Source organism: Nanorana parkeri, unplaced genomic scaffold (genome assembly GCF_000935625.1).
Source record: "Nanorana parkeri isolate BGI_ZX_2015 unplaced genomic scaffold, ASM93562v1 scaffold73, whole genome shotgun sequence".
Taxonomy (NCBI): Eukaryota; Metazoa; Chordata; class Amphibia; order Anura; family Dicroglossidae; genus Nanorana; species Nanorana parkeri.
The window spans coordinates 219,055-235,811 of NW_017306341.1; the positions used below are offsets into that span (position 1 = coordinate 219,055).

At 39.7% G+C, this 16,757-nt stretch overlaps 1 protein-coding gene across 2 annotated transcripts in view; it reads right to left on the reverse strand.

Moving 5' to 3' along the window:
- The window catches only part of REEP3 (receptor accessory protein 3), a 102,948-nt gene that overhangs the window by 4,236 nt on the left and 81,955 nt on the right, over positions 1–16,757 (reverse strand). For both annotated transcript variants that reach the window (XM_018576664.1, XM_018576665.1), the window contains 3 exons: positions 15,134–15,254; positions 13,790–13,903; positions 6,324–6,471 (listed from right to left, as the gene is read on the reverse strand). In XM_018576664.1, the coding sequence (XP_018432166.1) occupies positions 6,324–6,471; positions 13,790–13,903; positions 15,134–15,254 (383 nt within the window). The remainder of the gene's footprint in view (positions 1–6,323; positions 6,472–13,789; positions 13,904–15,133; positions 15,255–16,757) is intronic.

A 16,757-nucleotide genomic window follows, 5' to 3' on the forward strand; every position in this document is an offset into this window, starting at 1 on the left:
CCTGCTTTTCCATTTTTCAATAATGGCACCTCATAATTGGCCCAGCGCTGTCACATAAGCCCCTGTTCTGACAAGCCCGTTTGGAACTTTTTATGCTTTCTTTACCTGGACCCAACAGTGTAATGGAGCAGTATGCGAGCAAGGAATCATGAGTATATGCTGCTGGGGTGGGGAGAGGGAAGTGAAGTGACCCTATTACTTTGCCCTACATTTAAACTATTGTAAAAAATAAATAAATAAAGTATACATATTACAATCTATATTTTATATATCCTTTGTAGCTATCAAATAAAGGATGAGTCACTACCAAGATTCCATTGTTTTGTTTTTCTAATTTTTTCTAATTGTTCTAGAGGTGCAAAGGAGCCTCTAGAAATCATGTGAAAAGAAGTCTAAAGGTGGCCATACATTGTACTATTTATGTTCAAAATTTTTCATTTCTGGCACGAACCCCTAGTTCAATTATACCTAGACTTCCACATCAAGCATAGTCAAATGTCAATTTTGGAAATCGTTCGTTAGCCATATTAACCAACTAATTTTTGACCAGAAACGGAAATAATTTCTGTTTGCGCATGTGCTGTGTTGTTGCTGAGATGTTGGATGAACAAAAACCCCACTGATTCATGGATTTTCGCTCGGCGAAAAAAGTTCCAACCTGACTGATCGAAAAATTTTGATCACAATCTCAAAAACGAAAATCAGTGATGTACTATCAACTGTTCGATATGCATTTCAAAGACCATTTGCATACGATTTCCGAACAAAAATGGTACAGTGTATGGCCACCTTAAAGCACCAATTGCTGCATCAACTGGAGAATACAAAATATGACCATGAAATATTTCAGATTTACCTGACACAAAAAAAAACAATAAATAACATTTAATATAAATAATTTTAAAAATGCAATAGTCCCCAAACCCGTAAAGAGTCTGAAATATTTGTTATCGCTGATGTAAGGCTAAGCTGTTGTTTATCAGCAATTTTACAATAAAATGTGTTACAATAATATTCCAGGGACAAAACATTGCCAACTATTGCGATCCTCTGGAAATTGGGGCAGCTGCCTCCTGTGCTCTGTATTCAATTTTAATATGGAAAGTAGACTCTGGAGATAGTCAGCGTGAGGAAAGTTATGCTGAACGTACTTCATTCGCTCCATATATGTATATACATTGTTATGGAGACATACTGAAGAACATTCATAGCACAGGGACTGGTATGCTGTTATTTGGATATCCTGCACAGAAGTACCTAGACAACCTGAAATGAGACACACAAAAAAGCACTGGTAGACAATTATTCACGTTGTGCTGAATAAACAGGAAACAGACTTGTTGAACTTGGAATAGTGAACATTTTTGAATGGAGGATAAAGCACTGCATAGAACCAAGACTAACATAAGCAGTAGAGTAGTAAAGGGACTACAGTATATAGCTTAAACTGTCTTCTAGTATAGTATATAATCTAACTCTTACATTTCTATATTTGCAGACATCTTTTAACAAGCCAAAATGCAAAGAGTGGGAACAGTTTCAGAGCTCTGATGGACTCTATGTAAAGGAAACATTTTCAGTCTCTCTTGCCACAGGACCACAGTCTACCTAAATCATAAATTCATAGGTTGAAGGGAACACCAACACTAAGGCCCCTTTTACACGGGCTGATCTAGAGAGTGTCAGTGTCCGTACAGTTTTTTTCCTCCATCTTGCGAAGAAGGAAAAAACTGAAACTGCCGGACCCCATGTGTGTCTATGGGAAATCGGAGGTAAATGGACATGTGTCCGATTACCCCCAGTCCCGCACAATGCGGTCCGTCCAAACATATTTCTGATCTGTTTGTTTTTCCAGACCTAGGCGGAGCTGGGGCTGACCGGGTGTAAACGGATGCTCGTCTGTTTACACACGGCTGCCAGAGACTTGCATAGAGCATCCGATCGGGTCCGAATGAAAAACTAACAGGCAGACACAATCGGACCACTCATGTGAAAGGGGCCTTAGCATATCCCATAAAGTGGACATGACTGCATTGTGTTTGCAAGTTCTCCCTGGGTTTGCATGGGTTTCCTCTAGGGACTCTGGAGTTTGGGATGGAACCAAAGACATGCTGGTAGGTGAACTGGCTGATAAAATGACCCTAGAATGGGTTTGCATGTGACATAGGTACCTTAGATTGTAAGCACCTCAAGGGGGGGGACTGATATGAATCAATAATAGTAAGTAGCACGTAAAATGACAGCGCTAGATAAATACCTGTAATAAATAATCCAAGATAAGAACTGGGAGGACTAATCTGACTGCTAAATACACAGGACGTGTGCACAGGACAGCTCTGAATTTATGACATTATCAACAGGTATTTTATTGTATTTATTGAACAGCTTTACAAACACATTCAATAGTTCATTTACCAGAGCAAAGGGGAACAAATAAGGGAAGTTCATTGTTATGTGTTGACATGCTTATTTTCGGGTTTAGGTTAGATTTTGAAAATTCACTTAGGGGAGGGTTACTTTAGGAGCTTGTTCACACCATGTCCATTAAGCTGCACATTTCTACACACAACCACACGTATGTAGAAACTAATTGTTTTCCATGTGACCTGTTCACACCATACCGATGCAGTGGTGTTCAGAAAAATGCAGCTCAACAGACACGGTGTGAACAAGCCCTGAGAGTGTGTAGATAGTAAATCCTTACTTGGGTAAACCCAAATCTGCAGTGGTGGCAGTGCTATGCAGGCTGATATGAAAGTATTAATTGTACTGCCCTATGTGCATCTTAAATGTAAGAGAAGATAAGGTAGTCCTATCAGTCTGGCAAACTAGCTACCAAGTCATTCCATAAAGACCCACTAGGTGATGCTAGCACCATGTTTTACTACTTTGAAAAGTACAACCTTATACAGCACCAACATCTGGGTTACATTATTCTCTACTTCCTGCCTCTATTCAAAACAAACCATTCTACATCACATCCATGAACACACAGATTATTGTGAAATGTCCTAAATTATTTGGATTATGAGAGCCATATGAATTGTTTTACTTGATGAAACAACTATCCCAGCGGTGAATATAAGAATTACTTTAGACTGTATTTTCCATTACTAAACAGCAATTTACTGGTAATTCTGCCTACAAAGGACAAAACCCTTAAATATTGAAAAATCTGCCTTAATTTATTCTAGCTTCAGATTTCCTTCTACGACCTCTTCTGTGGTGAACTGGCAATGTGCAAGCAACTTAGAGCTCTGCTATTAAAATTCCTGGTAGACTAGCAGTGCATTGTGTATTTCAGTCATGTCTGCACAGTGCTGAACCATTTCCAGCCAACCTTCTCTGAAATCTTTTTATCTTCCATCTTTTTTTTTTCTACATGCTTATGAATTCACATCTCCTACATTGTATTCTATCACTGTGAAGCCTGGTAGATAGGCTACTCAAGTGTCTGGGGAAAAACAGCAATATATCAGCAAGACAGTTCACAAATTACGTTGAGATTAACACACTGTTTCATTATATTTTTAAAAGAGAGACTTTTTTTCAGCACAGTCGGCTCTTCTGAGAGCTAGAGATACCTGATTTAAAGGAAACCTGCAGTGTGGGCATCAAATATAAGGATGTGGTTACATAGAAGGATCCACATATACCTGCAACTTGAAAGCCTAAATGTTGTATGATGCTCTCTGGTACAGGAGCACCACGTTTGCGCTTTGCCACATGGGGAAGCACACTTTTGTTTTAAAAAAATGCAGATCTTCATGCTAACTTCGGAGGCTCTGAAGAGCCAGACTCTGCAATACACATTTAATGCCAGCTGGAGCCTTGGCAGATATTGTAAGCCCGCAATACAGCTGTATTTTAAAGGATAAAGTACACCTTAACCACATCAAGATTTTAGACATTTGCCCTACGGCCTGACCTTGTAGTCATCTATTTTTTCAGCAGGCTCCCGCCACTGTAGTAAAAATGATTGGGGTGGCTGTAGTCACCTGTTCATTTTTACAAGGCTCACAGGATGTTGCTACCACCTCCCTTCCATTGTTCCAGGGCTCTTCTGCTCCTCCACAATGTACACTGTCAGGATGGCCAGCAGGAGGACATTGAGGAACATCTTCCCTCCGATGTCCTCTGTGGTGAGTGAACCTGGAAGCACTCAGCCTCCTGCTACAGCAATTCAACTACGCATGAAAACATAGGAACTGGGGTGCAGAACAATGGCAGCAGGTGCTCTGGACTGAGGAGTCTAAATTTGAAATATTTGGTTGTAGCAGGTGGCAGTTTGCTTGCCAAAGGGCTGGAGAGCAGTACAATAATGAGTGTCTGCAGCAACAGTGAAGCATGGTGGAGGTTCTTGCAAGTCTGGGGCTGCATTTCTGCCAATGGAGTTGGAGATTTGGTCAGGGTCAATGGTGTCCTCAATGTTGAGAAATACAAGCAGATACGTTTCCATCATGCCATACCATCAGGGAGGGGTGTGATTGGCCCCAAATGTATTCTGTAGCAGGACAACGACCCCAAACATACAGCCAATGTCATTAAGAACTATCTTCAGTGTAAAGAAGAACACTTACTAGTCGCCTGCCGAATGCTATCTCATAGGTGGCTTGTTTGCCCCCTTGTTATAGGAATAAAGTGAAAACAATGTAAAAAGAGTTAAAAAAAAATAAAATATTAATTTTAAAAAAACAAAGAAGAGCATCCCCATCACCCTGCACACACACATACAAATGCAAACATCCACGTAGGGTGCGCACAGAGAGAAATTAGTCTAGGTCCCTTATTTACCATTAACTCTAAACTGATGAGCTGTAAAAGCATTTAAAAAGTGTTGCCTATAGATACGTTTGGGTACCATAATGTTTCATCATTTCGCAGGCGTGTTTTGTGGCTTGACGTATTTGGTATTTATTTACTTGACACATTCTCATTTTCCAGTACAAAAATTGGGGATTGTATTGTTTTGTGTGCACTACAAATAGTTGTACTGTATTTTTACTGATTACCAAACTATACAGTATATTAACAGTTCACAAAATATAATAAACATAAAAGCCTACCTTATTGTTATTCTACTGAGCCTCTGCTTTCAGAAAATATATGATGTTTTGGGGGTTTTTTAGAGCGACACTAAACTCAGGAGTTAAATCTTATAAATGCATTAAAAGTACCTTAACTATTAATACAAATGTACCTTATAAAAGTAGCCACCGCTCCCTGTGATGGATCACAATCTCACGTGTAGTTTACTAATTTGTATTGAGATGCAGTCCATCACAGGAGTGAGTTCGGAGTGGTGACTACTTTACAACACACACAGGGACCATTGGGAACAAAAGTAGCCACCCTCCAGAAGGAAGGAGAGTGTCAGCACCAATTCAGAGATGATTTGAGGATCTACAGCTGAGTGATACACAAATAAGAGATATTTTTGTTAATAGTTCAGGTACTTGAATACATTGTTTAGATTTAACGCCTGAGTTGAAGCTAAATATACATAGGTGCAGCCAGGGATCTTAAATTGTGGAAGTCAGCAACATTGAGCCCTTAGTACATTACTATGCAGGCAGCCAGTTGTCTGTGACAATTCATGTTGGCCTTCTGTAGACTAGCTCACTGAGAGCATAGAGTGCTGACTGCCAAGTTGTACACATGATGATTTCTGGATCGGACAAACGGAGATCAGGATAAAGCACATAATACACTTACATATCCTAGTCCTACAGATCTTTACAACCTGGAGTTAATTTTAAAAGAACGGCTTCACAAAACACCCTCCTCTGGCCATACACTGCTCAAATTTTGGCAGATTCCTGCTGTCAAAATTGTAACCATGGGTGGCCCGGTTAGCAGCCCCCAGCTTGGCAAATGCCGATTTTTTATTTGACTTTTGTCGAAAGGAGCCAGCTGGGAATTCTCAGGCAGAAAACACCTTCATCCAATCAGATGCACGCTCTATTTGGACTCCTGTATAGAATAGCCGGCAGAGGGGATTTCCTTATCCACACAGTTTCACATGGAAGGGCTGAATGAGATCAATGTTTTGCATGTATGGTCAGCGTTAGCAACAGTAACTCCCTAAAGACCCCATAATGCAAGTGTTTGTAAATCTCAGGTTTTTACACTGTGGTCTGCCCAGAGCCGACACAGCCTGCATACAATTCATCCTAAATTTGATTCCACTGCCTAGGACAGGGAGTTACCACAGGGAATAATTGCAGTCAAGCTTTTCACAAAATGGGGAGTTGTGGCCACTGCCCAGAAAACACAAGGTACACACAACATACAATACTACAAACAGACATCGCCTGACTCACCTCCTGCTTCGCTGGAAATGTTTTTCGACTTCTTTTGTGCTTCTTGTAAAAGCGGGTATGATCTGCCCCCCACGGCTTCATCTCCTTGTATTGCGGTTAGATCGTGCATACTGAAGCTTCGTAAGCGTTCTGTAATGGCCCCCTGGCTCTGGGCAAATAAACAGGTATGAGTTAGAATGCATATGAGAACAAATATCTTTTTTCATTAGTCTATTTGGCAGTGGCAAACTAGAAACAAAGTCAAACCATCAAATATTTCCACTACACAGGCAGAGTGTTTCTATTTCATAGAACATTGTATTCCTGACACTTGGAAGGCATGGTAAACAAGTGGGAGGAGGTGCTGTTACACTGCAGTAATGGAAATTGAAGCTGAAATTCAGCCATGCCTGCATCCATCACAGGCTCCCTTACTAAGGCCCCATTCATACTTGCAAATTGGGGAGACCGGGTAAATCCTATGAATGGTTCTATAAGACTCATGCGAACAGTGGCAGGTGCAGGGCGCTATACAAACCAATAAAAGGCCAAAGCACCCCAGCCGTTCACATTGCACAGAAGATATTCACCCACACACCGAGGTCGAATGCATCAATACATCTTTATTTGACATCAAACACACATGGTATCACGTGTAGAAGCAACTTTTCGGAACCTTATTATACCTATGTATTTTCCTCATGAAGGAACCATTTAAGGTTCTGAAACATTGATTCTACACGTGATACCCTGTGTGTCTGATGTCAAATAAAGATGTATTGATGCATTGGAGCTTGGTGTGCAGGTGACCATCTTCTCTACAATTGGATTGGTGCAGTGCCATCTGCATGTCATTCGAGCACCCTTCTTTATATTATTTTGGGATTCTGGTCTGGAGTGCAATGGGACATTTGCAATTGTAGACTTTCACATTGGACACATCGCCAGCAGTTGCTCGCATGAGTCTCATCAAACAATATGTTAGACTTACCCAATTGCCACTTGCAAATGGGGCCTACTTTACTATCAGTGATGAATGCTGTGCTAGACACAAACAGCCTCTGGTCACACAGGATTAGCACCTACATACCTCGCGTTATTTACCTGATTTGGACTAAGAATAATTCAATGCCATGTTTACCTAAACTAGTGTTGATGCTAGTTTCCTATTTGCTGCTTGCCGATATATACTTTTATTACTTCAATAAAGCTGAACTCCAGGCAAACAGATAAATACATAATGTAATACATATATGAGAGCTGTTTTTTTAGCGCAGCTGCTGGTGTGAATGGGCACTTTCAGTTTGTTTTCTTTTAAAAAATTGTCCACAGCCTGAGTAGAAAAGCCTGTCCCCTTGCCAGCTTTCTACAGAATGGGACCCTTGCTTTCTGTGGGAAAGCAGTGGTCTCATTACAAAGACAACTAACCCAAAAGACCCCCCCACACACACACACACACACGCACACACACACACACACTGTAAATCTAAAGCTCTCCATTCAGCAGGAAGCATGAACTTTGTGGACTGCAGAGCTATAAGTCTGGGGGCATGTCGGACCTCTGAGAGAGCAAAAAATTAATTCTGCAGATGCTGGCAGGAGACAGCCTTTTCTACTCATGATGTGGGAGCTTTAGAAGGAAAACAAGATGTAAGGCATTGAACACCTTTTGTTTTGATACATCTCAAATATATTTAGCCTATTTAAACTGAAGGTTTAATTGGGTTTCAAATAAATATATTCTGATGGAAACATGGCATTCTTATATTTGATGAAACCGAGAATTAGATGTAATTTATATATCATGAGCTCAGCTTAGTTATTCTTATTTTCCTCATTCAAATTAATGTTCCTCTGATAGGTAGCACAGGGTATGAAGCACAAACAAATTAGGCTAAATTATTCATTAGCATTCTTATCAGCTTTCAAAGCCCAGCAACATGCCACTCTACATAAAGTGACAGATGCAGATGTAATAAGAGGAAAATGCAGCAGGATCTATAATATATTTCAAGTGGTGCCACCGACCGCAGGGAGTTAGGAATGTTTCACTTTCACAAAACAATACAGAATATTTAACAACAAAACTTTAAAAGAGCTTCTGAGGGCAGATGTTTTGTTTTCCATTTACTGCCATGTTTACTAAGGGAATTATTCATCTAAAAGATGCCCCTTGGCAACTTACACACACAGATCTGATTCCACAACTTTGATAAGTAATGCAAATCGTTGCATTTCTGCCGTGTGATCATTATTACCTTTTGTAATAAAAGTTGGCAGTGCAAGTGGTTTCTCAGAAACCACTGTAGGCAACACCTTCAGCATTATTCTTATTAACAACTTTTCTTTATTTGCCAGTCTTCAAATTAAAGTACTTACACTGAGAATTCTTTGTTCTCCACTCTCCCAGACAGCATATCTGTCTTTGATTAAAGAACTATGGTACTATTCTCTTTAAGTCTTTGTCCTACTGCTTTTTCTTTATTTTTCTTTTGACAAGAATGTAATAAGCAGAAGCACACTTATGCCCAAGCCCTTCTATGCATACATAAAAATAAATCTAAACTTATATAAAAGGCACAAATTAAAAGTTCATTGAATGTATTTTTTAATGCAAGCAGATAAAGTAACTGTTATTTTTGCTACCTAGACAAAAATGGGCACTGAACCCTTAAAAAGAGGCAGATAACAGGTCAAATTCAAATTTATTAGAACCGCGATCCCAGCTGGCTCCTACACCACTCCCTCCAGCCTGTCTCATCCTCCACTCCAGCAATGGTATGTCCCTCAGCCTCACGTGCTATAAACTGTACAGAAAGTGATGTCTCATAGGACCTTAGACCACTGGAGCAAGGCTGAAGAGACTGAGATTGTGATTCATGTAAGTATAATGTTATTTTAGCTCCCTAGACAAAAAGAGAACTTAATTCCTGCAGTGCCCGGAGATTATTTGCCCGGAGTTCTGCTTTATAAAAGGCACATCCTCTACAAGGATTATAAGCGTTTTTTTAAGACAGGATATTGCTGGGGCCACAGTAGGAATGGCCCATGTCTTAACACAAGACTCTTCAAATTGATAAGAGTTTTAAAAAAAGCTGTAAAGGAGTGTACCAATCTCCGTAAAGGCTGTCTGGAATTAAAAAGTGCACCAGGAAGTTCTTATTAGTCTTGGGGTGGCTAAGAGATCCTAGTCAGGCCCACATGGCTTACTCACAAAGTGAGTAATCAAAGACTGGGTCACACCAGAGTCGGTAAGCTATCAGGTACAGGGCCCTCTTTACCATCTTGTCTTGAATTGTATTGTAATGTCTTTCTTATATTGTAAAAATGCTGCATAAACTGCTGGCACTATATAAATCCTGTATAATAATAATAATAATAACACAGTACACTGAAAAGCGCCAAAATACAGAACCAAGTGCCCTAAGCCACATTCCAGGCTAGACCCCAAAGCTATTGCTGATGGTACAACCATACAGATAACTGCTTAGCTCGAGCATCATGTAGGGAAATGTTGATTAAAGAAAAAGTGGCTAGTAAAAACATTTAAGCTTTTCTCAGTAGAGAAAAGATATCCATACTCCTAGGGCTCTTCTAAATAACTGATGTATGCAGGCAGTGGGAGGGGCTTCACCAGCTGGCCACTGCACTTTTCATTTACCAGTGTCCAAATCCTCCTGTAGGCGGCAGTATATACCAACTGTCTCTGAATCCTGTGTCTCTCAAAAACTGAGAATAAAAACCCATTGGTACTACACTGTGCTCATTATTAAAAAAGATGTAATGGATCACCAATAATTAAGCGCTAAGTACCATTCAATATAAAAGGCTAAAGTCAAGCTGCTGAACAAAAAGCAGCTTAGTTATTTTTCAATCTTAGGCTCAGCCATTATATATTCAATTAATTAAACATTTGCAGGAGAGGTAGAAAACAACTGCCTGCTTCAGACATTTTCTGTCCAATTCCTGTAATTTGCAAAGTGAGTCATTTTCTAATTGCAAGGTGACTTTGTTCTGCAGTTAGCATACTTCACTGTAGTAGCACTTATGGGAAATCCTGTGTTTTCATCAATCTGACTCCTGCTTATGGAGTAGTATTTGCATTTTCATGATTTAGTGACTGCACGTTATGAATGATGACTTTACACCCAAAATGTGTTTTTTTTTGGTATTGAGGTTTAATGTTTTGTCACTAAGGTCCATTTGGGAAACTAAAGATAGATCTTCGCTAACTGCAGTAGGGATATACGCAACTCTGTCCAGAGCTAAACCGCATTGTCCTTCAGCTAGATTCAGTATGCAGGTACCAATGCTGTTGCTACCTCCCTTTTTGCCTGGCTTAATTAATTTGGCCATGGACTTTAAAAAACCCTGACATAGAAAAGAGGGACTCTCGCTGGTAATTTCATTCTGGAAATGCTGGGTTCCTGGATGTAAACTTGATCCTCCAGCATCAATAAGTCACTGACCTGAAACTTGAATGCAGGTGTGGAGGTTTACCTTGTTTGTCTTGTGAATAAGAAAATATTGTCCTGAATTCAAAGGAAGTCAGGCAACTAGCATTTTCAAAATGGCACCCACATCACTGGTCTAAAGTGTTTTTAATGTAACAAAGCTTAAGTGCAGGCACCTAGCCACCTTATTGTACCTGAAACTTATGTTAGTTGTCAAACTGATCCTGGTAGAGCCCCTTGGACACGACCCAGTTTGTAAATGGAGTTTGAACTCCACATCAAGTCCTGCTTCATGTCATTAATCTCAAATCACAATACTAGCCTACCAGAATAAGGATCTTTATTTTAAAAAAGCGGATCATTAATATCCAATTTTCAGATTTGAAAAATGCAGTCATGGCTAAAATAAAGAGCCATATCCTTATGTTTAAAGATTCGTGAATTGAGCCTAAAATCTGTTATTCAGTGAAGTTGTCAGTTTGAAGTGGCTGATGGTGTATCAACCTAATGTTGATAGGGGATGGGGCTAAAACTCATTTGTGGCAGAAGGCAACACCCCATATACTGAATAGAACTAGAACCCGAGGGGGCTCCTTAGAGACAGAGGTCGATTGTAAGAATAACACAAGTACCAAAAGATGTCTTAACTTCAGCACAGATAAAAAGTTTCAGGCCAAGTCACGTTCACATTAATAAGCAGAGAAGGGCCAGAGTTCATCAGCTGGCAAATTCAATGTGCAAGCTGGGTTTAAAGGGATACTTTCAAAACTTTGGGATACAAGTCCACTTTAAATACAAAAACTATACTGTTTTTGAACCACAACAGGAGAACATTTATTGATTGTACTTGCACATAAAACTCCAATTCATTGAAGGTTTGCAAACACAGCAAGCAAACAAGTGACCAAGCAAACAATGTTGCAATGTTGCAATGAATTGTAAACAGTGATTAGCTGCAATCCTCCTTTAATGGTCAACTTGACTTACCCAAAGTACAAAATGTAACAGCCAAGGGAAATTTAGACTTTAACACATTTTGCAATTTATATTGTTTCATTAGTTTATTTATTAGAGGTGGCAAAAAGCAAGTACCTCTAATTATAGAGACATAGAAACCCATGTGTAAAGTAGAAACCCATGTGTAAAGAGAGCCCAACACAAAAGGTTCATATAACTGCTGCTTTTAGTAAGCTGTCTCAAGTATGATAAGTATGTTCAGTATGACTAGGATGTTTCATGCTTGGTGTTGTAGGCTATTTACCTTCACTTGGTTGAAGGAGAACAGTAGATAGATTGTTGTATTCTTAAGTGTGACAATACTAGCCAAGGACAGCAAAATGGAAAGAAAGGAGAGAGAAAAGTCAATAAGGGCTCGTTTTCGACATGAATGACAGAAGTGAGAAACTACTTTTCAGTCCTCATATTCTCAGGCAATGTGTCCTATTTGTGAGCTGGAATAACTGGCAATGCTAATCTGATGCCTTATATTGTCCACCACGAGCTATGCATTTTAAGTAAATTGGAACACTTGCATAGTTCTGGGTATAAGTTGGCCAACTGAAACTGAATCATTATTGTTTGATGGTGCTTTCAGGTTAAAATGTACACCAAGTGATTATGTAAACCCTAGATTCCAGCAGCAAGATCCATTAGCTGAATTCCCTAGACCACTCAAAGTACTGCATCATGTCACTCAGCTAAAAGCCATATGAGAGAGTAATGGTAATATGCAGTCCAGAAATATTAGCTAATAGATTTTGCTACTGGAGTCCCAGAGAAAAGCCAGCCAATGATCTGTGTTTTAACAGGATTGCATTCCTCAAGAAAAAAAAAATTTTGGCTTGACTTGCTCTAACCTGGAGTGACATCCAAAAGTACCAAATAGTGATTGAGGGGGGACCTTAAATTTAAACATATGTAAAACTGCAATAAGACAAAACTGTGCTATTTTAGCCTGGAATTTGCAATTTTAAGTAAACTGCTATTCAGTAAATGTCAGTTTAATAAAGTAAAAAACAAACAAACAGTATGATGTGTTGTAACATTGCATCACACTGCCCCTACACAATGCACATCAGCGTACATACCTTGTGCATAGCATAGTGCATGCAGGATGATGTGAATAGACCCTTACCTTTCCACAATAAACTAGATTTTCCTTAATTTGCATATCACAAGCTTCCCCTCCCAGACCCTACAGCTCACAGTGGGACGGTTTAAAAAACAGGCAATGCTGTCAATCCAGAAGCAATTGGCAGGACTAGGTGCAGCCAGGTGTTGATTGACAAGCTACAGGGTTATGATACAGCAGAAACAATGCTAGTTGCCATGCCACCTGCAACATTTTATCATCACAATGAAATGCAAACAGGCCTACACGAGAGTGGCAACACTGCTTTGAATTCAGAAGCAGTGTAGCATTGTAACCACACTATCACAGGAGCTGTATTAGGTGGAATTCCCAAGTAGGCTCAACAGGTATTTGTGGGACTTTGCAGGGGAACCAAGAGAAAGCCGAAAGTGCTGGTGCACTTATAATTATGTGCTGCAGAACATATTTTTTAATGGAAGGCCCCAGTTCTATAATTACAGGAAACCTACACTGAGAAAGCATGCAAGCTGCCACTGGTGAACCCCAATTCTGAAAATATTACTTCCTTGATTGTCATGTTTATCCAATGCTTTTAGTGTTTTCTCAGTAACTCAGTATTATAACAAGTTTACAGATGAGGAGATTTGACTCCATTACAACTTTCCTGATATGTATGCTCGTTCAGAGTCAAAAGCGCAAAGTATTGAGGCCATACTCAGCCAGCCAGCAGCCTTCATATTTCTCTCAGTACAGGTTTCCTTCAATATAAGCTTATGTGACTATGCCTAGTGAGGCTTGGTGAATGAATGAGGCATAAATCAGATACATAATCCAGACATTAGCATTAAGAACCTTTGGTAATTAGACAACAATATTTGCCATGTTGTCTTAGAAGAGGTAATTGTAATATTCAATACCAAGTAATAAAACAGAGCGTTTACCTTTACAGCAGCAGTCACAGCAGCATTAGCAGCTAGATTCAAGCCTGTCTTGCCAAAGTTCACCATGGTTTCATAGCTCTTTTCTTTGGCTTGTACGATGTATTCATCAATCTCCTGTGCAGGGAACAGAGAACAGCTGCTGGTACTCGTGAAATTATTAAAATGCATGACTCCAGGTACAACATCAAGCAAGAGGCTGCAAACCTTCACCCGAGCACAGATGCCACCGTGTTTCTCACATTTTATTCAGCTGAGAAATCTCTACATTTACAAAATTCATATTTCAAGAAAAGGATAATGCTCCAAGGCATCCAACTTGTGTTAGCTTAAAATGGATCTTCACTCTTTAGTTTATATCGCCAACATCGTACGCTAATAAGAGTGACTTCAATATTCTATACTTGGCCTTCTTGTGAAATAAAGCATACAATAAGAGCAGAGGGAGTGACAAGATTTTTTACAGAAGGCAAGGTCTGATAATAAAAAAAACAACATAATCAATAAGGTGATGCAAAGAATTATGGCCTGGCTAAATTAAGGGGGGCATGTGATGGCAATCAGGCATACTCCAATTTTCCATATAAGCCCTCATTCAGATGGTAACGGCCGGCCCGTACAGATCCGTGCTGCGTGTCCGTACTCGTATGTTGACAGGATGGATCCTGTCTGCGTCCGATAAGCTGTCCAGTTAATAGTTTCTCCAGAGAGATATCATGCACAGGTATGAGATCATAAGCTCACATTTATAGGTAGCTTAAAAAGAACTCTATGATGTATGTACTTACTCCTACCTTTGTGACATCTGTAACTAGGTCAAAAGTTATCGCACCCGGGCTCTCAGCATTACAAACCTCTTACTGCATACATGGTCCTGGCACATAGTTTGAAGTTCAGTACTTATCCATCATCGACTTTTATAAAGGGAGTACTACAACTTAAACAATTTCCCAGGAGCTGAGCTTTGACAGTAAATCAATCTAGAGACAGATGTCACAGAGCGTAATTTACAGAGGCCTCCCATAGCAATTTGATTTCAACCTTCATAGAGTTCTTTTGTTTCTTTTTAAACATGTTTGTGGTATTTACAACACAATCACAAAATGATGGTATACCATATAGTAATACCAAATAAGGCTTATGTGTGTTTTTCTAGTGAATACAATAATCAAAACAGATATTGGATGGAAGCTCGCCGTGTTGTATGACTCACTTTAGTGTCACTTTAAACAAGGTTAATGCTCATCTTCACTACCCTAGTTATCCAATAATTTTCTCTAAAACTACAGCTGCACATTAAATAATGAACCAACAGTTTTTATAAATGTACACCTAAAAGTAACTTACCCTTTCTTTTGAAGAAAGCAGAGGGTGCAAAAACTTCCTGTACAACAAGCTGGCCCCTCTAGTATAAGGGGATAATAACCATATAACAAAGGCAATCTTTAGCTCATAATACAAAGGGAACCTATAAAAAAGAACAGAATTCTTATTTTAATGACCAGCATGTATTCCTGAATAAATGTACAACAGTTCCTTAAACCAAGCAGAAAATAAGGCAAACACATGGTGAAAAATGAAAGTGTCCATGGTTGATATAAAGACTAAATATGTGATCATCTGCAACACTGTTCAGTGTCTGGATCTGGAACTAGCGAGTAACACAAGGTCAGCTGAGGACAAGGAGAAAAAAAGCAAATAAAATGAGAAGCTGGAAAAGTGAACTGTGTTGTGCATACATATGTGTTTATTGAGTTTTTCAGAGGCACAGCACTATGTAATTATATGTAGTACACTTTGTGACTCCTGTACCTATTTCAATGAAAAATGTACTTCCACCTTGTCATACTATTAAGTTCCTAATCTCTCACTGTATTGGCATTATATATATATATTTATTTACTTATTTTTTCCCTCCCAATGAAACCACAAAGCTACTCATCCACTGCACTTGTTATCTCCCGTCTTGACAACTGCAACTCCCTCCTTATTGGCCTAGCTCTACATAGGTTATCCCCCTTCAGTCTATCGTGAACCCCCCTCTGCCAATCCCTACACTGGCTTCTAATCGCCCAAAGGATAAAATTCTAATTATTAACAACCACTTACAAAAGGTATCCACAACTCTGCCCCTGTATATTTCTTAAACCTTGTCTCAAAGTATCACCCTAACCGTCCCCTCCGGTCTTCCAAAGACCTCCTGCTTTCCAGCTCCCTTGTCAACTCCTACCATGCTCACCTCCAGGACTTCACTAGAGTATCTCCCATCCTCTGGAATTCTTTACCCCAACCTGTCCGTCTATCTCCTACTCTGATTGCCTTTAGGCGATCCCTAAAGACTCATCTCTTCAGGTAAGCCTATCCCGCCTCAAACTAACCACTGAACCACCACATTCTCAAAACCATTCATCTCCACACAGCTACCTCCACATGTATCACTTGCCCCCTAACTTCTAGATTGTAAGCCCTCTCAGGCAGGGCCCTCCTTACCATTTTGTCTTGAATTGTATTGTATTGTAATTGTAATGTCTTCCTTATATTGTAAAGCACTGCTTAAACTGTTGGCGCTATATAAATCCTGTAACAGCAGAGAAAGGGTGGGGAGTGCGTGTCCAGGCCAATCTAGCCTACACAGATAGGTAGCTGAGCCAGACTGATGTCTGAGTTGGACATTGTAAAAAGACTGAGGTATTCAGCATCTTTCCAGGACGGTGTGTCTGAGCTAAGCAATTAACAATTTTTATGCGAGCAGACAACAGGTCCAGTCTGGCGACTGGAGGATCCAGTCAAGCAGAGAGGCTTAAATTGAGGCAGCTCTGCGACATAACACCCAAATGGCTGCAAGTCGTTTGAGTGTGTTGTTATGCTAAACAACTCCTGCGTGGATAGAACACTGTTATTTAACATTCAGATGAATAAAAGTGGGCAAAAAGCCCTAAAATACATTTTGCTGAGTGAACTTGGAGTCCTT